Source organism: Aythya fuligula, chromosome 15 (assembly GCF_009819795.1).
Source record: "Aythya fuligula isolate bAytFul2 chromosome 15, bAytFul2.pri, whole genome shotgun sequence".
Taxonomy (NCBI): domain Eukaryota; kingdom Metazoa; phylum Chordata; class Aves; order Anseriformes; family Anatidae; genus Aythya; species Aythya fuligula.
Genome location: NC_045573.1, coordinates 1,474,845 through 1,496,979, shown reverse-complemented (window position 1 = coordinate 1,496,979; position 22,135 = coordinate 1,474,845). Strand labels below are relative to the sequence as shown.

Sequence of the window (22,135 nt, the reverse complement as noted above, 5' to 3'; positions counted from 1 at the left end):
CTTAAACCACAGACCAAAGAAAAAAAAAAAAAAAGAAAACCTGCTTCTATTTCTGAAGCAGCTCCTGCTCGAGACACGGCTGTGTTGGTGTGCCGGGCTGTGCAGGGGCTGCCGTGGGGCAGCTGCCTTCGTGGGAGCAGAAATGGCTCTTGTGAGCCTGCAGAAAACCCGCTGCTTGCTGCTCCCCCGGTGCCCTGCGGAGCCATAAAGCATTTTGCATGTGATGGGGGGAAGCACTAAACTCCTCACGTGCTCCTCTAATGTTCTGCTGCCTGCAGCAAGCTCGAGCTTTACGTGCTGCAGGAACCCTTCTGAGCGGGAGCAGCCCTGTGCGTCCTGGGAGGGGAAAGCACCATGTGCAGGGGCTTGTGCATTTCTTCCCCTCTGCAAAACCCAGCTTCTCTGCAAAGCTGGAACTTCTGCAGGGCTTTTCCGCCCAGCCCAGCTTGGTGTTTCTGTAAGTTCTCAGTTGTGCCAGCAGGAGATGGCTGCAGAGCGGCCGTGATGGATGGCTGAAGGTGGTCGGGTGGTCCTGCAGGTCCTCCCGCTCAGCTTGGGGCTGCTCAGTGCTTCCACTTATTTCTGGGGATTTTTTAGCTGGTCACAGAGAACTGGTGAAGTGGGGAGGAGCAGGTTTGGGGAAGGTGCTGTTCCTTGGAAGTGGGGTCACCAAGGGCAATCTCATGCGCTGCCAGGGCGAGGGTGGCCCTGAGGGACGGGGTCTGTGCTGGCAGCAGAGCCAGGCAAGACCTGATTCTGGGACAGAAGGATGGATGGTGGTGGTGGTGGTGTGTGGAGGGCAAGAGGCGTGATTCCCTCAGTAATTAGGTGCTGATGGTGAGCTCTCCTGTAACGAGGCATCCAGGAGTGACAGCTTGGGACAGGAATGGGGCATCCTCCTTGGCCAGCCTGTCCCCGCAGGCACGGAGCCATCTCTGCCACGGCCAGGAACGTGGCTCCAGAGCTGGGAGGGAGAGGATGGAGCTGCGGGCCGTGCCGATGTCACTGGGACCAAGGGCACGGCGCTGCCTTAAATAAATAACCGAGGTTAAGGTGCTGTGCCCGGCCGCGGGGTCGGGTGCTGCCCGGAGGGGCTCGGCAGCCCCCGGGTGGGGCAGGCTTATCTGGGCTGCTGCTGGAGAGAAGGAAATGCATTTTTTGTTGTTTCAATTTCTCTGGAATGGTTTTGGACAATTGGTTTTCTAAAATAAACTCAATGAGAGGAAATTCATTTGTTAACCTGTCCCTGTTTAGCTGGCAGGGGAGGATGGTGCGCAGATACGTTGCTTCCTTGTTAGTTTTAGTTATGATTCAGAACAAACCCAAACCTATAAATTAAATGCCGTGTTTTATCCCCCCCCCACCACCTTCTTTCAATCAGGATTTAAACGGACAGAAAGAGCTGTGCCCACGTCTCTGCCACCTGAAGAAAGGCCCCAGTGGCTACGGCTTCAACCTGCACAGCGAGAAGTCCCGGCCGGGGCAGTTCATCCGCTCGGTCGACCCGGACTCGCCAGCCTCCAGAGCGGGACTGCGGCCCCAGGACCGGCTGGTGGAGGTAATGCTGGGGGCTCAGCACACCGTTCCCATCAGCCTGAAGGTTTTTTGGGGTCCTGTGCCCCTTTTGCAAGTGGGAAGAGGGAGAGCAGAAGCGCTGTGAACCTACAGATCAGCTGGGATGCCTGATGCTAAATCGAGGCCCCATCCCTTGACCTTTTCCATCAGATCTCTGTCACATTTCCCCCATAACGCAGAGCCTGATGCTGGTGCCCAGGCAGGGTGCTGGAACTGGGGATGAGCACGGATGGAGGTTTGGGGGTGCCACCTCCCTGACATGGCCAGATCGGAGCAGAGAGCACCCTGCACTTGGTGGTGCTGGCATGGGGAGGTGGCTTCGTGGGGACAACTGGGACTGGTCCCATCCCAGACACCCAGGGAAGCTGCTTCTGTCCCTTCACCCCCATCTGCCATGGGCTTGGGGCAGCTCGGCAGGGCAGGCATTTGGAAACACAGGGGGAAAAGCTCTGCAGAGAGGTCTTAAGGCATGAGATTGTGAAAGATTAGGGGAAAAACTGCTCTTGGAAGCGATTTCGTGTTCACTTATTGCTGAACAAGAGAATTTTTGATGTGGTTGCTGATCACCCTCCCCTTGGCTTGTTTGTGCCTTGCCATTTTTACCGAGTACTGAGTTCCCCCATTCAGAGCTGTGCGCTCCGGGCAGGGTTTGGGCAGCGCAGACAGACAGATGGATGGGGCTCGATCCTAGAGCTAGCACCCCAGGAGCAGCCCTGGTGCCTGCTTCAGCTCCTGCGTGCTGGGAGCACCTGGACACCCTGTGCTGGGGCTGTGGGTTATCCCTGCCCGAGCTGGGTACCAGCCCGTGCCCCCACCCCCAGGTCCAGAGGGGCGAGGGATTTGCACGCTCGGAAGAAAACGCGCATCCTGCGGAGCCGGGCGGTCCCCGAGGTGGGGAAGTGAGCGAAGACCAAAGCCCTCGCCCTCTTTCCAGCCCCGTGAATAATCATGCAGGATTCCGTGGGAGCCGCCGGCTGCCTCCCGCCCCATGCCAGGGCTGCTCCCCGTGCTCGCCCCCAGCACCGCGGGGTTTTATCGCAGGGAGCCGCGGTTCAGAGCGGCACGATGTCACGGCGAGGGATTTTGTTATTTATTTATCGGCCCTTGGCCAAGTGCCTGGCGCACACAAAGCGGCGAGGGGTGAGCTGGAGAGCTCGGAAACCCAATCCCCCCGAGCCGGCTCTTTGGGGCTCCGATAAATATTTGATGCCCCCAGCCCTGCTGCACCCCCTGGGCGGGTTGGGGGTGCCAGAGGCTGCGGCGCTGACCGGGGTTTGTCGTGTGCAGCAAAAAACAGCCCTGCAATGAGAGTGGCATCGAGACCTTTTCATGTGGGACAATGGGTGTGTTCGTTCCTGAGCACAAACAATGCCTAGAAATCACGATTGTTCCCTTTCTGACCGCGGAACAATTGGGAGGAGAGATCCTGACTGCTGGTGGGTCCCAGGTCGCGTGCAGCGAAGGGAAAATGAGTCAGTGCGTCGGGGACGGGGACAGAAAGGCCGAGCTCTGCTCAGCCACTGGGACACGGGAAATCCTCCCTTGCTCCTCTCCCAGAGGGACAAACGGCCACGAGCCCTGTGGAGCAGGACATGGAGATCTCAGTGCAGGCTGAGGTGTTTGGGGCAAAGTTAAGGTGAATGAAATCACTGGAGGGGAACCTGCAAGTCCCAGAGCACCTGGGTACGTGGGGTGGTGGCGGAGGCTGTGGCTGGGTCTCCCTGCAGGGGGTTCAGGAGTTTTGGGCAGAGGTTTTTGGTGACACGAAAGGTGAGCACAGGGGTTGTTCCCCTGTCTGTGCTGCGGGAGCCAGACCTGGTCCTGATGGTGCCACTTTGCAGGTGAACGGGATAAACGTGGAGGGGCTGAGGCACTCGGAGGTCGTGTCCCACATCAAAGCCAGGGAGAGCGAAGCCAGGCTCCTGGTGGTGGACCCCGAAACAGATGATTACTTCAAGAAGCTGGGGGTGACCCCCACCGAGGAGCACACCAAAGGTGAGACTCAGCTCTGCTGGGCGACCCTGCAGCTCTCGTGACTCACTGGGACACTGGGTGGGATTTCAGAAGTGCCAGAGTCATGTTTCCCTTGTCTCATCCCTCAGTAGTTTCCTGAGCACCACCCAGCTATTTATAAGCAGTGAGAATACTTCCTAATCTAGCCAAAAAAACAATTTGTTATTTTTTGCACGGTGAATAATTAACCCAGGAACTCGCTGCCAGGAGGTGGCTGGGATGAGGAGGGTGCTGGGGTGGCGCTGAGCATGTTGCTCGGGGAGGGATGCTCAGGTGGGATCTGTTCTGGTGGCGGATCCTGGGGCTGCTCCTGCTTTGTTTGCAGTGCCTGGGAGCAGAGCAGCCGGCCCCGTAGTGCTGATGTGGGGCTGTAAGAGGGAGGACACCATAACCCCGCACCGCTCTGTGCTCCCGAGACGGAGCCTGAAGGTGCAGGGAGAAACTCTGGGGCTGGCCCCATGTGCGTGTAGAGGGAAGGACTTCACGCGACAGCGATCACAGGGGCGGCTGCTGCAGGAAATGTTTCCCTTGCTGTTGAAACCTGGCAGAGAAAGCAGCCTGGCCGCTCCCCGACCTGCCGCGGGGAGGGAGCTGCTCTGCAGCCCAATGGGGGGCTCTGCTTCCCACGCTGCCAGACCCTGTCCGACCTGAACTCTGCAGGACATTCCCGGTCTGCCAGGTGCTCAATGCGAAGATTTGCCCAAAGGAACGGGTCAAACTGTGCTGAGGAGCACGCGGGGCGAAAGCGGTGTCAGATGCTCCGAAGCGGTTGAGGAGGAGCCGGTGCGAGCGCTGGCTGCTGGCACGAGCACAAAGGAGCCCTTGTTCCCTGCAGCGGGGACGTGGCCGGGGCCAGCCGCACGCCAGGGTGCGCGGGTGGGTGCTCAAGTGCTGGGCCCTGGCTCTGCAGCTCCCTGCTGGATGTTGGATGCTTTCCTCGGGGGTCAGCAAGGAGCGGGTCCGCCTGGCCAGCAGCCCTGCACCACTTGGGCTCGGCTGTCCTGATGCCACAGCGGAGGTTGTCACACCAGCACGTTTTCAAAGTCATGTTTTGGTTTTATTACATAAAAAAGTGCCCTGATTTACATTGGAAATACCTAAGTTTGCACTGACACATCCCAAAAATTAATTCTTTGGGAAGCTTGGCCAGCCCTGGATGTGATGCGCGGACAGTGGCTTGGAGCTGTAAAATCAGCAGCTCTGGGTTTCTGCAGTTGCAGGCTGCCCTTGGCTGCAAGCGCAGCTCTTGCTTCACTGGAGCTGCCGTTACACAAGGCGTGCACGCACAGCATTGTTTTCTGCTCGGCCGCTGTGTGCTGGGGTCCCTCTGGGGTCCCCCCGGGGTCCCACAGAGCCGATCTCACCCCGTGCCATGCACAGAAAGGGCCCTGTGCCCCCAGACGTGTTCGTGCTCAGTCGTTAGCCCTGTTGCAATTAGCACATCTGTGACACCACAGCTTGTCTGTCCCGGGCTGCCTCTAGCAATGGCTGGGTCGCGGTGACTGGCAGCTCATCTGCAATGAATTTGCCATTGTTTGGAGCGTTATTAGCGCAAATCGTTGGAACCGGGCAAAAAAATGGCAAGGTACATGAAAGGCGGGTGGTTTGCCCCGTGCTGTTGCGACACCAAGATGCTGATTTCAGCAAATAGCGTTGGGCTGGTTTTTAAGATTTCTGATTAAACAGCTCCTGAAGAAAAATTACTGAACTGTCAGAACTGGGAGTACACCGCATTTAGTGCTCACAGGGGGAAGCTGCTCGGTCCCCTTCCTGGAAGACATTTTCTTTTGATGAAAACAGGGAAATCAAAGGAAATTGAGGTTTCAGAAGAATGTGGTTGCAGAGGGCACGGGGGTACAGAGGTGTTTGCCTGAGCTCAGAGGCAGCTCGGGCTGGGTCTGGCTGCAGCTCTGAGGGAAGGGGTGCGCTGGGCTTTTGGGGCTGGGGTGGAGACCCTGTGCCAGGAGGGGCTCAGCCGGGGGCGATGCTGGAGGGCACACCCCTAGGAGCCCAGCAGTGTATTTATGAGTATATTCAACCCATTTTTCTTTTGCATGGCCCTCAGGTGTGGTGCCTCAGCCCCTGACAAACGGATCCGCACAGACACAGGTGAGTCCTCGCCTGTTCCCGGGGGCTGGGCGGTCCTGGGTGGACTCAGAGCAGAGGGAACCTCACAGCCTCCCTGAAGCTCATTTAGCTCAGCTTAACCACTGCTAGCTAATTGTAATTGCTTCCTGATGCAGCTTTAATTTCGGGTTTGCACGAGGCTGGTGTGAGACCAATTCACTCCTTTTCCCCGGGGACAGCGGGAGGAGGTGGGCGGGCGGTGGGGACAGGGGAGCAGTGGCTCCCCCCGCTCTGCCCATTTATTTGTGTGTTGTTTTTTTTTTGTTGTTGTTCTTTGCACAACTGGACTAACATTTTCATTTCCAATAGCTGAACGGAGGATCCACATCTTCATCTCACAGTGACCTTCAAAGTCCCGGGAAGGAATCAGAGGTAAAAACCCCAATCACACACCCTCTTCTTTGTACATGCTTACGTGTGTACGTGGTTGTGTTATGGTACTGGGCAAAAATGCCTCTAAATGCAATTTCAGTTTCAGATTGCAGACTTGGGTACACTTGTATCCACCCAGCAAGCAAAACAGGGAGTTTGCTTTCATGCCCTGCCCTGTAAATCCGCATGAAATGTGGCCGTGAGCTCCCGGCAGCTGCTGGCTCCAGCCCAGAGGCAGCTGCACTCCTGGGGGCATCGATGACCCCTTGGGTGGCCTGGCGAGGCCGTCCCGAGCACGTCTGGCTGGAGTGTGTGGGAGCAAGGAGAGCTGCTGCCAGGGCTGTGTGTGCCCGGGGAGGGGGCCAGCAGCGGCACGCTGCCCCCAAACCCATGTCAGAGAGATGTAAAAGCATTCGAGTGTGAATTAAATACCACTGTGTTCTGCCTTCCCTTCTGCTTTCAGATGGGCAGGAGTGGAGATGGGTTAAGCGATGGCTTCAGATTGGTTCCAGTCCTTGTCAGGGGACAGGAGGGCTCTGCCAGCAGCAGCAGATGTCCTGTCTTAGGGGACGGTTTGCGAGGGTCCTGCTGCGTGCTGTGCCCCCAGGGACTGGTGGGCTCCGTGTGCTCTGCCCCGGGCCCTGGGGAGATGGGGCTGCCCCAAGGGCCAGCAGAGGAGAGTGCCAAGGGGTAATGGCAGCACATTAACTGGTGCTGTAATAGTTTGGAGGTGTAAGACAAAAGGGTGCCTTCAAGGGTTTTAGGTCTGAGGTGCCCAGAGTCTCCCCAGCATCTCAGGCTCGGAGGCCGCGCACGCCAGCTGTGTCCGAGAGCTGGGCCAAGCGCCTGCAGTCTGGCAGCTCTGTTTCTCTCTGAGCATTAAATAATACATGTCCTGCTCCTCGGCGATGGTGTGCCGTGCTAAGCAGTGCACGCCAACCAGTTTGCATCCAAAAGCCAGAGCAAAGCAGTTCTCTTGCAGGCAACGCTGATGGGAGACCTGCCCATAGCTCCTGGCAGGGTTTGTGAAATCCCTTTGGAGCTTCGTGTATGTGTTAAAGCTGTGCCAGTGGGCAGGCTTTAAGATGCTTCCTTACAAATGAAGGTTTTTATTCTGCGTGTTTGTCTGCTGTTCACATGAGTGTGGTGCGTGCAGGATGCTGCTGCAGTGACTTCAGAAAGGAAAGCTGATTTCTGTATCATACAGCACTCTTACTAGGCAGACAGAAGGATGCTCTTCCCAGTACAGTTCCCAAAGCAAAACATGCCAGGCATGCAGGCACTGCCGGATCCTGGCTCTGGCTGTTCTCTGGAGCAAACTGGAGCCCTGCCATTTGAGCACTGGGGCACCTGGCTGCAACGGTGCAGGAACAACACCCATCGAGTGCAATGTAATTATTTGCTCTGTGGCTACGCAGATGCTGCTGCTGCTGGTTAAACCATAGGCACGACATGGGGCAAGGGCTGTGACCTCCTCTAAAAACCTGCAAGTTTGCTTATCTCACACACGTGCTTGGAGATTTCTGCTCCTAGCAGTGTGGGGATGGGATGCCGGGTGGCTTTGGGCACACGGTGCTGGGGGCAGAAGGTTGATCTTCCCTCTCTGTGCAGGATGGAGACTCGGAGAAGAGGGACCCGTTTGAGGAGAGTGGGCTGAGCCTGAGCCCCACGGCTGCCGAGGCCAAGGAGAAGGTGCGGGCCAAGCGGGTGAAGAAGAGGGCTCCGCAGATGGACTGGAACAAGAAGCGAGAGATTTTCAGTAATTTCTGAACCTCGCTGGTGGCACTGCCTGCCTTCCCCTGCACCTGGCCGGACGTTCAGAGGTGCTTGCGCCCTCTCCTTCAGTGTCCACGTGAGATGCTTTGTGCTCTGCTCTTCACTGGTTGCTTTTATGAGGCGTATTTTAAAGTCCTTTTTTATTGATGTTATTATTATTATTATTGTTGTTGTTACTCACCAGCGATTCTCATAAGACAAATGTGACCAAAGCTCCTTTTCTTGCTTGCTCTTCAGCCCGGTCTGGCTGCCTGCTGTCCCCTGTTCCTGCTGAGAAAAGACTGGAAGAGTTTAACTCTCGTTTCTTACCTGCATAATTTAGGCTTTTATTACTTTTTTTTTTTTTTTTTTAATTGGGGTGTTAGTTTTGGTTTTGCGGGTGTCCCAGGCTGAGCCCCATGGGATGCTCTGTGCCCCTGTGCAAATGTCCTACGGCCTCGCCGTGGTGGGTGGCCGGGGGGTGGCAGCACCCCCAGCCCCCGGCCTGCAGCTTTACCCCCTCACGATGGGGAAAAGGGGCAGTGGCTGTAAATCTCTCGTGTTGACTTTGCTATTGAAATGAAAAAAGTTCTCATCGGTGTTTTTTAATGAAGCCCTACCTGTTCCCAGTTAGTGTAGGAGCCTCCCTCCCAGCAGCAACTTCTGCCCCAGCAATAAAAGCCCCCTTTTCACCCCGTTCTCCCCAGGTTGCAGGATGTACAAGCAAGACAAACCCAGCACCAAATGCCCCCGGCCCCACGGTTTGCACAACGCAGTGAGAGGTGCAGGAGATGCTGCAGGGCCAAGCAGGTCTCCGGGGAGCCCTCGGGGCTGGCACGTGCTCCCTGCCTCCCGCTCCCCCCTGGTGTCCCCCATCCCTGGGCAGGGCAGGCGGGGTCCCCAAAGCTCCCCAAATCTCAGTGGGGCTGACAACAGAGCGGACTCATAGTTAGGAGAGGGTCGATGTCCTGGGCGATTGCTTTGGCGCTGTGTCCTGCTTTAGTACCAAAAGCAGGGTGTCCTCAAGCCCTCGAAACCTATCTTTAAAGCACTGCAGATGAAGCCAGCGTAAGTTCTTTGGCTGTGACCAAGGAAGATGAAACACAACGCGCTCGCGGGCTGCAGGCGGAGGTGTTTCACCGGGGAAGGTCTGTCTTTTGGCTCCCGTGTCAAAACCGCAGGGGGAAGGGACTGGGCACAGTTGCGTGCAAAACCACTTTTCCCAGCTCAATGCAAATGGCAGCAATAACTTGGCCGTTGATGACTATTTTAAACAAAAGACTTGGCTGCGACTTTGCCCTGTATTATTCCCCAGAGCTGATGTATTACAAGGCAGAGGCCTTTGGGTTGGTCGGCGCGCTACGGGTGTTGTGGTGGCTCTGTGTGCATTTCCTAAACGCTGAACTAAAAGGTGCCTTATACCATTTGCTGCTCTCCTCAGCGGCTGCCCGCGGCTCAGCACAGGGGCAGCGCGGGGCCGGGGCGTTTGGCTGTGCCCCAGGGAGCTGCCGGGGCTGCTGCTGGCTGGCGAGAGCACGGAAACCCTCAGAGGTGAAGGAGATTTCTTTTTTACGAAGGTGCAAAGTGTTGATGGGCTGAACAGGTTGAAAAATGCCTTTGGAGAGGGACTGGTGCAGGTGTTTGGCTATTGGTGACGAGAGTGGCGGCAGGATGACGGCTCGGGATGCAGAGAGGTTTTTTCCCCCCACCAGGACTCTGCCAATTACTAGAGGCCTCTTCTCTACCCCACCTCAAAGACGATTAGCTCCTCTCTTTTTGGTCCCCAAAATACTTGCTTCTGTAGGAAATCAGGAAGGACTGAAGGAGTCCTCCTTTTTCACGGTATGCACGTTGCTTCCAGTGCCTGCGTAGCCAAACCCCAGGCAGTGCTCTGGTCTGTGCAGGGCAGAGCGCTCCCCACTACACCACAAACTCAACCCACCGTGCATGTCAGAGAGCAAAGCCTCGTTTGTAAATACCGCATTTCTCACCCAAGACTGGACCACTGTAGTTAAAGGGGGGAAAAAAGAACGCGTAGTTCTGAATGCAGATCAAAAGAAATCAGGTGTGCAAGTCTGTACTGATAAGATTTCAGAATCTTAATCTCTGCTTAGTCCATGGAAATTGCTCCTGGTTAAAGCACTTACCATATTTCTGACATCTTGTAGCTCAGTAGTAATTATTCAGTTCCTGTACATTTAACGTGGAAAAAAAATAAATCAATAAAGTGTAAGGCTGTTAGCTGCATTGTAAAAACAATGTACACTGTAATGTCAGTAATAAACTTTGTTTTCCCATGTACCACTTATTTGCTCGTTCTTCATCTGTTTGGTAGGGAACTTCAGAGCGGAATTACAGCCTTCTTTAGCACGTTATAAACTTTGCTTCCTCCCTTGCCTGTTTAAAGAGTAGCTGAAATTATTCCTTTGAAGCTCTACAATGAAGTCAGCGCTGCCCTTTCTTTGAAGAACAAAACGCACACGTGGGTGGTGGCCCCTCTGTCAGCTTCTGAGGCGCACACTAACCTGGATCCTGTGGCTATGTAAGCTGTGCCAGCACACATCTGACAATTAAGAGCGTGAAGCTGGATTGTCACCTGCTCCCTGTGTGCTGTGTCCCCTAGGCTCCTGTGCCAGCAGGACTCAAAGGTCACTTGTCCAAGCAATGGCTGCTTCTGGCCCTGGGTTGTGAAGCTTTTAGCTGGACCTTACAGCCCATGGTTCTTGCTGCCAGCACCAGGCAGGCGCCTTGGCAGGCTGCAAGCCCTGGCAGGGCTGGTTGCTATGGGCTCACGCTGCAGTGAGGCCATCGGAGCTCTCCTCCCCCTGCCCAGTGTTGCAGAAATGCCAGCAAACCTCACACGCGTTAGAAAACAACCCGCCACCTTTATTAAATGTGTATTTACAAGCAGCAGCAGATCCTGCAGCACGAAGCACTCCTCTCCAGCTGTTCCTGACAGTGCACAGCCTGCTGCTCGGCCGGGACACGCTCAGGCATTCACCCGGGGGCTGGAGCCGGCAGCACTGACGCAGCAGGACTGCTGCACTTTGAAAGACCCTTTTTCCTCTTGAGAGCTCAGCCACTGCCAGCAAGCTTCTCCCTCTCCAGAGATGCTTAGCTGGCGGCAGCAGTCTCCCATTTCCCTGCAGTCACACAGTCAGCCCTGTGCAAAGCACAGCAGTCCTAGGGCTCAGCTCTGGGCTGAAGCAGCTCTGTTGTTCTAAGAAGCCAGGATGTTCCCTCAGCGTCTCTTAGCAGCTGGGCAAATATCTTGATTGAGGCATTCTTTGCAGCGAGGATTCACGGGCAGGCAGGTCTGCTGGCCAAAACCCACCAGGAGCCAGTTTATCTCCCTCCAGAGATCCCTGTAGTGAGAGGAGACCATGAGCTTTCCGATACAGCTGCTCAGAAGGGTTAAAGAACAGATCATGCTTTTAAATGGACAACTTTCACACATTTCTTTTGTTCCTTTTGGCTGCCCAAGCTGCCTCTTGCTAGAAACAGCCCTCCTAGCTGTTCCTGAGCACTCTGAATGTGGCAGGGAGGGAGGAGAGGCAGAGGAAAGCCACACAAAGCACGTGTGGGCGTTCTCTTGTGTGAATGCCAGATGTGGAGACATGACAGACTGGGGAGCCCTACCTGTCAGCTGGCATTTGATACTGAAGATTAAGCCTCAGTGAAGGCCAAAATCCAACCGTGGCCTGCCACTGCTGTGGCCGTTAGACTCAGCAAGGTCCCGTGCAGAAAGTACCTGGCTTGGGTCATAATGCATTTGTTTAGGCAAAAGAGCATGGCACCAAGGTCTGCAGGTACCTTCCTGGACTAGTAGTGACTGACACACACATCTGATAGTGGGGAACCCACCCGGCAGCTGAGATGCTGCCGCAGCAGCCCTGTGGGAGAGGAGAGACACCTGCAGACAAGTCCTGCCATAAAAAGGAGGCACTGAAAATACCATCGGCAGGACTGTGTGCAGCTGTGGATCCTCCAAGTAGGGGCATGGTATCGAGGAATGAGGCTGGGGGCTCAGACCTCACCTGGGCAGCCAGTCCTCCAGCGCCACCCGAGTTTCCTCAGGGTATCTGGTCTCCTTCTTCACCCACTTCAGCCTGTTTGTGATCCTGTGCACGTGGGTGTCCACAGCTAGGAAGGGAGAGCCCAGAGTTTAGGTGGGGGGCAGACACGCCTGAATGGAAGGAGCGCAGCCAGGGCTGTTTGTCACAGCAAAGCAGGTTCAGCACCCTGCAGCAGGTTTCCTCCGTGGCCCTGCAGCAACACGGCAGGTGAAACAGAAGGGGAGGCTCGCCCGCAGAACAAACAGGCTGGTTTCTTCCTAGGCGCAGAGCCAGCAGCAGGCAGGGTGGATATCTCATACCACGCAGCTAGCTACACGCTGACACAATCTTACAGAGCCTTCCTACAAAGGTTTCCGCACTCTGATCTAGCAGGCACAGGGCAGCCTGTCCCGGGTTCTCTTCCTCTGGGTGTTTCAGCTGATGTTACGCAAGTTGCAATCTCTGCCCCTTAGTTTACCCAGATGGAAAACACATTTCATAATGCCTACTAACACAAGAGGGTTTGTGAGGTTTAAACAAATGTTTAGAAAGTGCTTTGAGCTAAAAAGCTCAGAATGCAAAGTATATTATTGTTAGATCAGCAGCGATAAACCTGTCTCTATGGCTAATTGGGCAAAACCCAGGAAACTGCTGTAAACAGGAAGACTAAGTCTTGCCTCCTAAATCAAAACTGAACACACAATTATTTGGAAAACAGTTGGCTAGTTTGGCTCCCACTGGACCTCCCTCCCCCACAGCAGGGAGAAAACAGCCCCCAAACACTGCTGACTTGCAGAGGAGCCACATTTTGCACAGCTGGCAGGCACCAGTGGGGCTGCAGGGGTCAGCTGCTGCCTGCACTGCCCTGGGGTTGTGCGCCGGCTTTAGTGGCCTGCAGTCATCAGGTGGCACCGTTACTGGCCTTCCCAGGGCCCTCCATTAAACTGCAAATACTCTTGGAATATTAATCTGTCCCCAGGGTCCCTGGGCTGTGCTGATCTCCCAGCTCCATCTGCCGGCTGCGCAGTGCAGCCCCGGCCCCAATCCTGAAGGGGCCCAGCTGCAAGAACTAAAACATCAGAAATTCAGTACCTGCAGGTTGCCTCAGACCGTTTCTTTTTCCAACTCATTGTGAATCACTGATTTCAGCCAACTGGCACTGCAGACTGAGCCTTGCTTCTGCCCTCTTAAAGGCTTGCCAAACACAAAAATCCTAACCACGATTTGTTTAAACAGAAACAACCTTGGTAAAAAACAAAACCAACAATAAACCAACCTCAGACTATCCTAGAGCTATCTGCAAATCACAAACTTATCCTCAACGCCCTTTCAGTTGACTCCAAGGAGATTTCAAAGCGTTATTCTCCTAGTACATCTTTTGGGATGCCTACCCAATTAAGCAATAGCTGCTCTGCTTATCAGCATCTGAGTGGAGGGAGTGGAACTTGGGAACTAGGGGATTTTTCCTTCAAAATTTGGGCAAAACAGTTCATTAAACCCTAGCAACACATCCACTGTGAGTAGCTGCACCCACCCAAATACAAGATATAGTGTGCAGATGACTAAATCAAAGCAATAGTGTTAGGCTCCTCAGGCAGGCAGCTTGCAATGCATCCCCTCTACCCAAGAATGGATTGGGCAGGATTTAGGAGGAGAGGAATGTGGAAAATACAGTCCAACCTACCTATCCCAGACACACTGTTCCAGGCAATGTTCATGGCCAAGTGGGCCATTTTGGGCCCCACTCCCGGCAGCTTCACCAGCTCCTCCACAGTGCTTGGTATGTCACCCCCATACTTCTGCTTCAGGATGGCCGTCGTCTGCTTTATGTACTTCACCTTGTTCTGGAAAACCAAGGGGAAAGGCAGAAAAGACAAGTTGCCCTCCAATGCAGAGAAAAGAGACAAACAGCTCAGGAAAAAAATAAAACCATTCCTCAGTGTGCGTTATGTGTGAGGCCAGGCGCTGGAGTTTGCAGAGGGGTGGCAGAGGTCTTTGAGTTCTCCTTGAAAACGCTGAAAGCTGATTAGCTCGAGCCTCCTCTGCACTCTGCAGGCACTGCAGCAAACAAGCTTGCTGTGAATACAAATTGCTAAAACCAGCATAAAATACAGCCTGTGTAACTCGACTCCTGGGAAAAGATCACTGCGGGGCATGGAATAGAGGCTGAACACAGGCTGGGGTAAGTCTCAGGGGCAGGGCTGCTTCACACCCACCTCTTGACTTCAGCACCTGCTTTCAGCACAGCCACGAGATACAGCCTGCGAGGGCCAAGCCACCCACCCCATGTTCCTCTCCACGGCTTCTGAGCCGTTTCTGTCAGCTACATGGGAGCTGAGGATGGTGGAAGAAGTTCCTCCACACGCCTGTCAGGTGCTGTTGCGGTCCTGCACTCACCCTCCAGAAGCCTACAGGATAAATGATCTGCCCAAGCGTCACATCATCCATCTGCAGAATGCTGTCAACCGTGAGGCCGCGCTGCCTGAGGCGCAGCATGGCAGCAGACGTCACCTGGTCCTTGGTCTGGCTGGAGAGCATCAGCGACAGCAGGACTTGGTAGCGCATGACCTGGGGGAAGGAACAGGGAGACACCAAAAGGCTCAGAGAGGATCCTGCTCTCCGGGGCGGGGTTCTCCCACCCAGCACCATCTTTATTCCAGTGTGCTGTTTCAGCTGTATCCATCCATAACAGAACAGAAGGCTGAAACAGAAATCGCCTGTAACCTTTCGCTGCTACCACACAACAAAGGGGACAAAAAACCACCTTCAATCTAAGCAGCCAGCATGCACAGCAGGGCAGAAAACAGCTACTGTGTGCTGGGATCTCACATCCAAGGACACCAGTGCTTGGCCACAAAGGGCCAGAGTAAGCTTTTCCTGATAATTGGATTCTCAGGAGACCCCACAGGTCATAGAAATACAGATATCCGTTTATTATTTATTTTTATTTTTAATATGTATAACTTGTGGTATAAAGTAGTTTTTGAAAATCCTGTTCCTTTTCTGCTAGGCATCAGTAGGAACCGAGTATCTTGCCCCAATGTGCTCCTTGGGAAACCCAATTAAAAATTTTGGGTGTCAGAGACCGGGAAATGGAGCACAAAACCCAGACGTTCCTCTAACGACATCAGAAGTTGTGTGAAGCCTGTTGGTGCTGCACTGAGGATTACAACATCCACTTTATGTTGGAAGCAACAACCCCGCTCCCCTGGGGTAAAAACTTTATTTCCTTGTCAGGCAGGATCCCAGGCTCAACGCCAGCCAGGAGGGACGTGCTCCCTGCGCTGCAGCTGTACCTGCACAACCCCGCCGAGCCTGCCCGTGGGATCCCCGTGTCCCCCAGCCCTGCAGCCCTGCACTATACCACGTCCTTGCCTCGCTCTTTTTTTGTACCAATGCAAATGCTGCCCTCAGCAGGAGGTGCCATCTGGGGCCTTTGATTGTGTTCCCAGGCTTGAGGAGCACGCTGCCGTCCCAGCACGACCCTGCCTTTCAAGACCCCGTCCTTTAAGGACGACTGTGAGAGAGAAGGAAGACAATCTATGCTTCTGTGCTGCTCTGAAGAGCACAAAAGCGGCCTGGAAAGTTTTTTCTCAGCTTCCCTCACCTTCTCCCTGTGCTGTTTTTCCTCTGTATTAGGGCCATCTTGCTGGATATTTTCCTTGGGCTCCTACAGAGACTTTTTAAGAAAAAAGGAACATGCCTTCATGCCCTGCAGCCTGCCACTAAAGACAACTGTAATGCATTTTCAGTATTTCTGCTCTAAAACTGTCTCATTTTTGCCTGCTCTTGGTTCAGCCTAGTAACTTCTGACAGTTTAAGCAGAGGAAAAGGGCACTTCACAGATGTGTTTGCTTGCTGCTAATGCCCAGCACGGGCTGAATGTGAGCAGAGAACTGACAGCACCCGACACGGGGACTGCCTGGAGCCCCCGAGCCAGGAGCAGGAGAGGGAGCAGCCAACTCTCCTCTACCAGCAGGACAAACCACTTCTCTTGTACATGTGCAGTAACCCCTGGTGGGCCCATTCCAGCCCAGAATCCAGACGTGCCCTGCATTTATTCTCCTGCTCTGTGCTTCCAGCTGCCCGTGGGGCAGAGCGGGGCCGCAGGACGCCGTTACCTGCGGAGGAGCGCTGCTGTCATAGCACTTCTCCACTCCCATCTCATCCACGGGAGCATCCCTGGCCCTCCTCATCTCCCGGATGCGCTCCAGCTGCTGCCTCCAGTTCTCGGGCTCCCATTTAGGCCCCGGGGGCTCGGGTTCGTAGGCGATGGCGCTGCTCTTCCCCCTCCTGCTGCGCTTCGGGGCGCTGCCAGCGCTCGGGGCCCGGCTCGCTGAGGGAGGCAGGAGAGAGGCGTGAGCCCGGGGGCCACCGTTAGCCACCAGAGAGCTTCCACCACCGGCCCTGGGAGCCCTCGGGGCCACCGGGGCGAGGGGCCTGGGGCTGGGGGGAGGCCGGTGCCCAGCGGAGCTCCGCGTCCAGGCCCCCGGGACCGGGCAGGACGAGGCCGGGGCAGGCCCTGGAGCCCCCCCCGGGGCCGCAGCCTCCCCCCCCCGCCACCGTCAGGGCCGCCCGAGCCCCCTCAGCAAGGCCGGGGCCTACCCCGGGAAGGCCTCGGCCTCCCCTCCCCGTACCTCCGGGCCCGGTCCCGGCCCTACCGAGCCGCCGGGCCGCGGGCCCCGCCGCACACATGGCCCCGGGACTACCGGCCCCAGGCCCCCCCGCGCCGGGACGGCGACGGAAGCGGCGGGGAAGGCTTCCGGGAGGCGGGGGGGGTGTGTGGGGGGGGAGAAGCACCGGGGCCGGGCCTAGCGGAGGGTGAGCGGCGGTGGCGGCCGGTGGAGGGGGGGGGGGGAGGTCTGAGGGGACCGGGGAGGACCGGAGGGGACCGGGGGGGACCGGGGAGGGGCTGGGGGGGCTCTGCTGAGCCCCGGGGTTGTGGCACGGGGGGGGGGCCGGGGCCTGCGCCGTGCCCCCGGGGTGGGATGGGGGGAGCGGGGCTGAGGCGGGGGGGCCTCAGGCGGGCTCCTCGCTGCTTCGCCCTCCGTGTTCGGCTCCTGCCTCCTCTAAACGGGCCGAGGGAGCAGGGCTGAGGGTAAAAGCCACGTTCTGGGGGCGGCAGCGCTGGGCTGGGGGCTGAAGGTCCTTGCCTGGGCCTCCCCCCCCCCCCCCCCCCCCCACTAACAGCAACCGATCTGCGTGCAGGGGCTCGGCGCGGCGATGGCAAAGCCTCAGAGCAAGGATTCCGGGCTGAAGGAGAAGTTCAAGAATCTCCTGGGGCTGGGGACGTCCCGGGGAAGTTCAAAGTCGTCGGAGGGCAAGCAAACGGAGTTTATCATCACTGCTGAAATACTCAAGGTGACTGTGGTCGTGGTGGGGTAGGGTCTGGATCACCTGGGAAGGCCCTCACAGGAGGGCTTGCTCCTTCTCCTTTCTTTTTTGCCATTTGTTCCCCCTGTGATCTCGCCTTTTTACCTTCTCCCTCAGTTCACTCCAGTGAAATGGATGTAGAACTTGTGAGCTTTGAAGGTGCAGCATGTTAATTATTCGGTGTTTGAATAGTTTAGGGGTGTTTTACGATGTGATGTTATCCCCTGTTCTGTCAGGTTGCAGGGTGTTTTCTCAAAATGTGTTGCTTGGCATGCACGGTCTGAGCTTGGTTAAATTTATGTAGTGGCAGTTAGGACAAGCTGGAAACTTTCTGTTTTATGAAGATGTCATGGGTTTGTGGAAAAAAAAAAAGATTCCAGTAATTGGTCCAGCAAGTCCGTAAACAGAACAGTTGCCACACAGGGAGGAAGACGCATACAAGAGAGAAAGAGACCAGAATCCCTCACTGCCTGTGCTGGAGCAGCTGTGCTGCTGGAAGCTGGAGAGCCAGACTTATATCCCTGCTTTACCTGCCTGCCTCCTCTGTATGGATGGATGAGTGCTGCAGTTGGCGAGTTACTAACTTTTCTAAAGAAAATGAGATGTTTTGACCTTTAGTGAAAAGCTGCTTGGCTCAAGTTCTGTGGCAGTTCTCATTCTGACAAATCGTTGTTTGCTCATGGAAAAAAGTTTCTGGAGAAATTCCTGAAAAGCTCCAGTAATAATGACTAATAGTTAGATCATTTTGGGCAAATGTGTTTGAAAACTCCTTTTTCAAACATCTCGTGATCCCCCTTGGGAAATGGATAAGTGTTTCTAATAAGATGCGCTTTTAGCTTATTTCTCCATCTCTTTCCAGGAACTGAGCATAGAATGTGGATTAAGTAATAGGATACGAGCGATCAGCCAAATCTGTGAAGTGGCAAAAACCAAAAAAATCGAAGAGGTAGGTTTCAAAGTGTGCGGTGAATGTTTGAAGCTTGAAAATTTAAACAACAGCTCTTGGCCTATCATAAGAGATTCCTGTAGTTTAATTCAAATTGGTAATCCCAGAAACAACATTTTGTGCTGTCCAAACCTGTGAAGGGGTGGCCCACACGCCAAGGGCATTAGTCTGGTCCAACCTAGCAGCTGCAGAGCAGAGAGCATGTAGCTGACGGGCTTCTTGAACTAAATGGAAGGAGAACACTGCCTGTACACAGGCTTGATCAGGACAGTTTGCTGGAGATGATGTTAATCCTGCAGGGGAGGTGCTTGCTTGCTGTCTTGTTAATAAGCAACTTCAAATTGGTTTTAAACTCATGTTTAAGTGAAGGTTTCTGCACAAATGTGTGAAAGAAGAACTTCAGGTACTGGGGTGTGGGTTGTACAGGCCAGGATTTGGTATCACACATGCTTCACCTGAGCTTATGACTGGCAAGGTGAGAGTTTCCCTCAGAAAAGGGAACTCCAGCCATGAGATCCCTGGAGGTCTTGTCCATTAACGTGCTGTAATTAATGACTAGCCTCTACTGGGTGAAGATCCCAGAAGAAGCTTACCTGTCCTACTACTGCCTCTTGCGTTTGTTTTCAGCATGCGGTGGAAGCTATATGGAAAGTGGTAGCCGATATGCTCCAGCCAGAGCGCCCAGCTGAAGCCAGACACGCTGTTCTTCATCTGCTGAAGTCAATCGTTCAAGGACAGGTGAAAACAAAGTCTAGAAAAAACACTGTACTTGAACTGGGGTTCATGCAGAGTATGACGTGAAAAATATCGGGCAACTTTTTCCTCTGACTTTCCATGTTTCTTTTTTTTTTTTTTTGGTTGTGCTGAGTAAATGGGAAGAGGCAGCCTTTTAACTTAAATCTGCTTGGCTTTTTTTTTTTTTTCTTTTTAAAGAATACTTTGGGTTAAGTTCAGGAATAATAAAACACAGTTTTATGCTCTTTGTCCAGAAATATCAGTCCTAGTCTGCAGCCATTTCTGATGTTTCAGCATGTCAAGTGTGCAAGAAGTTCTGTATGAAATGTGTTTCTAGCCTGGCCAAGTTAAGCATGCTATGAATTCTTCGGATTTCACAGTGTGCTATTCAAACACAAGACTGTACCAGACCAAAGTCCTACTTTTCAGTATCCTGAAAAAATAAGGGTAGATGCCTGGGAAAAAAATAGGTATCAATTCTGTTTTGTTCCTGTTTTTAAATGCTCTTCTGACAGTGCAGTCTGTTGCAGTTTCTTTGGTTTACTTCTGCATTGGATGCTGTCTGTATTGCTGGACAAAATGCTTCCAGGCCCTGAATTCTGATAAATAAATGTTAGAACAGATTGAGAAGTCCTGAGCTATTGTCAGTAGCCAGTAGAGATGAAAGTATTTTCAAGACTTTTGTAGCCTGTAGGAAAATAAAATCATTTCAAGCATCAATCAAGCTTACTGCTACAGACCTTGATCAGGTCCAGGTCTTTATTTATTTATTTTTTTACTGACACTGTCGTTTCTCTCTCCCACTTTTCTTTTTTTTTTTTTCCCCCCAAGGGTGAGAGATTAGGAATTCTCAGAGCACATTTTTTTAAAGTTATTAAGGACTATCCCTCCAATGAAGACTTGCATGAACGGCTTGAAGTGTTCAAGGCTCTAACAGAGAATGGGCGTTATATCACTTATTTGGAAGAAGAGTTGGGTGAGTATTGTCTTTACCTCTCTTAAATTTTCTGGGAATAAGCCAAGGAGCAGGTATTCAGTGATAAAAGAAACAGGTAGTGATAACACTTCTGGGTAAAAAGCATAGTGTAATGATTTGTTTTCTTCCTTTAGCTGACTTTGTACTACAGTGGATGGATGTTGGTTTGTCTTCTGAGTTCCTTCTGGTTTTAGTAAACCTGGTGAAATTCAACAGCTGTTATCTGGAAGACTATGTAGCTGACATGGTCCAGTAAGTTTTTTAACCCCTAAATGCTTATTTTTGGCTTTTTATGGGGCAAAGTTGCAGATCAATATGCAGATTAAGTGGAATCTTTTTCATCTGATCTGGATCTCTTTCATTCCAGGTCATACCTGTCACTTCTGACAGATACTTGATTTTCTTGCAATGTTCAGATTCATTTTAGTTTAAAGTGTTGCATGTGTTTTCCCCATTTCATGTGATTAACCTGACTGCATTGCTTAGTCTCACAAGGGGTCTCTGTCTGCTATTTTATTAACATCGGCATCCTGAGAGGTCCTTTAAGTGCATCTGTAACCTGTTTATAGAAGGTTGTACTGTTCCTAGGAATGTTATCAACAAAGCCAAAGGGGGGGAATGATAAGTAAAATAACACGCCAGTTTACTTGTCTGTTTTGTCTTTGTAATTTGCCTAAAATCATATTAAGCAAACAATTATAATTAAATGTTCTTTCCTAACAGCAAGATATGCATCTTGTGCATTCAGACTTCATCATCTGTGGACATAGAGGTCAGTAATTTGACTCTCTGAGTACTTTGAGAGTTCTTTGAAAATCTTTGAAACTGTATCTGCTACAAACAAAATCAGATCATCAGACTCTCATCCCAGTTTATTCTTATCTTAGAAGAGAGTTAGTACAACGTTATAAAGTGTTTGTAAGCCATCATCTCTCTTATACAAATATTAATTTTATTCTAAAAGAAATAGAGCATGCATAAATTTGATAAGCAATTCAGTTTGTCAACAGTGCTTTTTATGTCTTTCCATACTGCACTGAGTGAAAAAAAAAAAAAAGACAAAAAAAAACCATATCTCTATCCCTTTGACTTCCAGAAGATTTCCTGGATCTGTCAGCTTTAAGTTTTGACCCATTTTGATCCTAGAGAAGTGTATAACCATTTTATCTTTCTCTTTTCCGAAGATTTCCTTGCAAGTCCTAGATGCCGTTGTTTGCTATAATTGTCTGCCATCAGAGAATCTGCCAGTATTTATCATCACTTTGTGCCGTACCATCAATGTAAAGGAGCTCTGCGAGCCATGCTGGAAGGTCAGAACTTTCTTGTAGCTTTGTTTCTAATGACTTCACTGTTTTGGACTCATAGATGAAGGGCCATGTGCATGCAAATGTTTGCCATGAATTTCACTTTGGTTTTAAGTTTAAATAAATTAATAACTGTTTCAAGTATTAAGGGATCAGCATGCTGTTAGTGTGAGTTCTGTCACTTCCATGTAACTTATCTGTGCTTCTGTCTCAGCTGATGTGATGGGCTACTTTTCCTGTTGTGTGGAAATGGCATGGAACACATTCACTTACCATAAACAGTTTTGGTTGGCCTGCTGACTGCATATTTAGGCTAAGGAGCGTTTTAACAATCGGAGTGTCCTCTTTGAATTTGCAGCTTATGCGCAACCTTCTGGGAACTCACTTGGGACACAGTGCCATCTACAACATGTGCAGGATCATGGAGGACAGGTAAAGAAGGTCTATCTAACCAAATTCTATCAATTTTGTAGAGGTCCCATTGAGGTAGACAGAGAATCACTGACTTCAGAGAAATAGTTGTGGTGTTTAGAAGTGGATTCTAGTTATGCTGCTGAAATGCTCATTTTTTAGCTTTTCTGAATTTATTTTTCCTTCATTTAAAACTAAAGTCATACTAAACGGTTTATTACGTTTAATGTTTATAAATTGCTATGTAAGTCTCAAATGTATAACGGCTGGTAATTACTGCCGTGATAGTTTGTATTCCTATTGAGTCTTATGGCCTAGCATGGTCTAAGGTTTTCTTTCCATCTGTTCACAGAGCTTACATGGCGGATGCTGCGCTGCTGAGAGGAGCTGTGTTCTTCGTTGGGATGGCTCTCTGGGGTGCTCATCGCCTAAATTCGCTCAAGAACTCCCCAACTTCAGTGCTGCCTTCATTCCTCAAGGTAAGATGGGATGC

The 22,135-nt window shown here is 52.5% G+C and overlaps 3 protein-coding genes across 9 annotated transcripts in view; 2 read left to right on the top strand and 1 right to left on the bottom strand.

The window, feature by feature from the left end:
- The window catches only part of SLC9A3R2 (SLC9A3 regulator 2), a 32,776-nt gene extending 22,633 nt beyond the window's left edge, over positions 1-10,143 (top strand). Inside the window, exons 3-7 of the mRNA XM_032197813.1 lie at positions 1,382-1,558; positions 3,417-3,570; positions 5,654-5,697; positions 6,025-6,087; positions 7,699-10,143. Of these exons, the coding sequence (XP_032053704.1) occupies positions 1,382-1,558; positions 3,417-3,570; positions 5,654-5,697; positions 6,025-6,087; positions 7,699-7,857 (597 nt within the window). The 3' untranslated portion in view covers positions 7,858-10,143. The remainder of the gene's footprint in view (positions 1-1,381; positions 1,559-3,416; positions 3,571-5,653; positions 5,698-6,024; positions 6,088-7,698) is intronic.
- Positions 10,144-10,707: 564 nt separating this feature from the next.
- On the bottom strand, positions 10,708-16,600 carry NTHL1 (nth like DNA glycosylase 1). Its single transcript, XM_032197695.1, has 6 exons — positions 16,559-16,600; positions 16,019-16,233; positions 14,295-14,465; positions 13,582-13,741; positions 11,880-11,985; positions 10,708-11,207 (listed from the first exon to the last, which is right to left on the bottom strand). The coding sequence occupies exons 1-6, from the start codon at positions 16,590-16,592 to the stop codon at positions 11,084-11,086; spliced, it is 810 nt and encodes a 269-aa protein (XP_032053586.1). The 5' UTR covers positions 16,593-16,600; the 3' UTR covers positions 10,708-11,083.
- The window catches only part of TSC2 (TSC complex subunit 2), a 34,781-nt gene continuing 28,726 nt past the window's right edge, over positions 16,081-22,135 (top strand). For 6 of the 7 annotated variants that reach the window (XM_032197694.1, XM_032197693.1, XM_032197692.1 and 3 more), the window contains exons 1-10: positions 16,669-16,718; positions 17,106-17,258; positions 18,130-18,216; positions 18,844-18,954; positions 19,783-19,927; positions 20,062-20,179; positions 20,651-20,699; positions 21,112-21,237; positions 21,590-21,663; positions 21,995-22,121. In XM_032197694.1, coding sequence (XP_032053585.1) covers positions 17,121-17,258; positions 18,130-18,216; positions 18,844-18,954; positions 19,783-19,927; positions 20,062-20,179; positions 20,651-20,699; positions 21,112-21,237; positions 21,590-21,663; positions 21,995-22,121 — 975 coding nt within the window. In that variant the 5' untranslated portion in view covers positions 16,669-16,718; positions 17,106-17,120. Of the gene's footprint in view, positions 16,159-16,668; positions 16,719-17,105; positions 17,259-18,129; positions 18,217-18,843; positions 18,955-19,782; positions 19,928-20,061; positions 20,180-20,650; positions 20,700-21,111; positions 21,238-21,589; positions 21,664-21,994; positions 22,122-22,135 lie in introns of those variants that run through there. The other variant, XM_032197689.1, reaches the window with a different exon arrangement.

Bases quoted from the DNA above. Each gene is read 5' to 3' on its own strand.
- NTHL1 (XM_032197695.1), bottom strand. From the start codon at position 16,592: ATGTGTGCGGCGGGGCCCGCGGCCCGGCGGCTCG. The intron at 14,466-16,018 runs GTAACGGCGTCC...TCCTTCCCCCAG, and splicing joins ACAGCAGCGCTCCTCCGCAG to GTCATGCGCTACCAAGTCCT. The intron at 13,742-14,294 runs GTGAGTGCAGGA...TTGGTTTTCCAG, and splicing joins ATCCTGTAGGCTTCTGGAGG to AACAAGGTGAAGTACATAAA.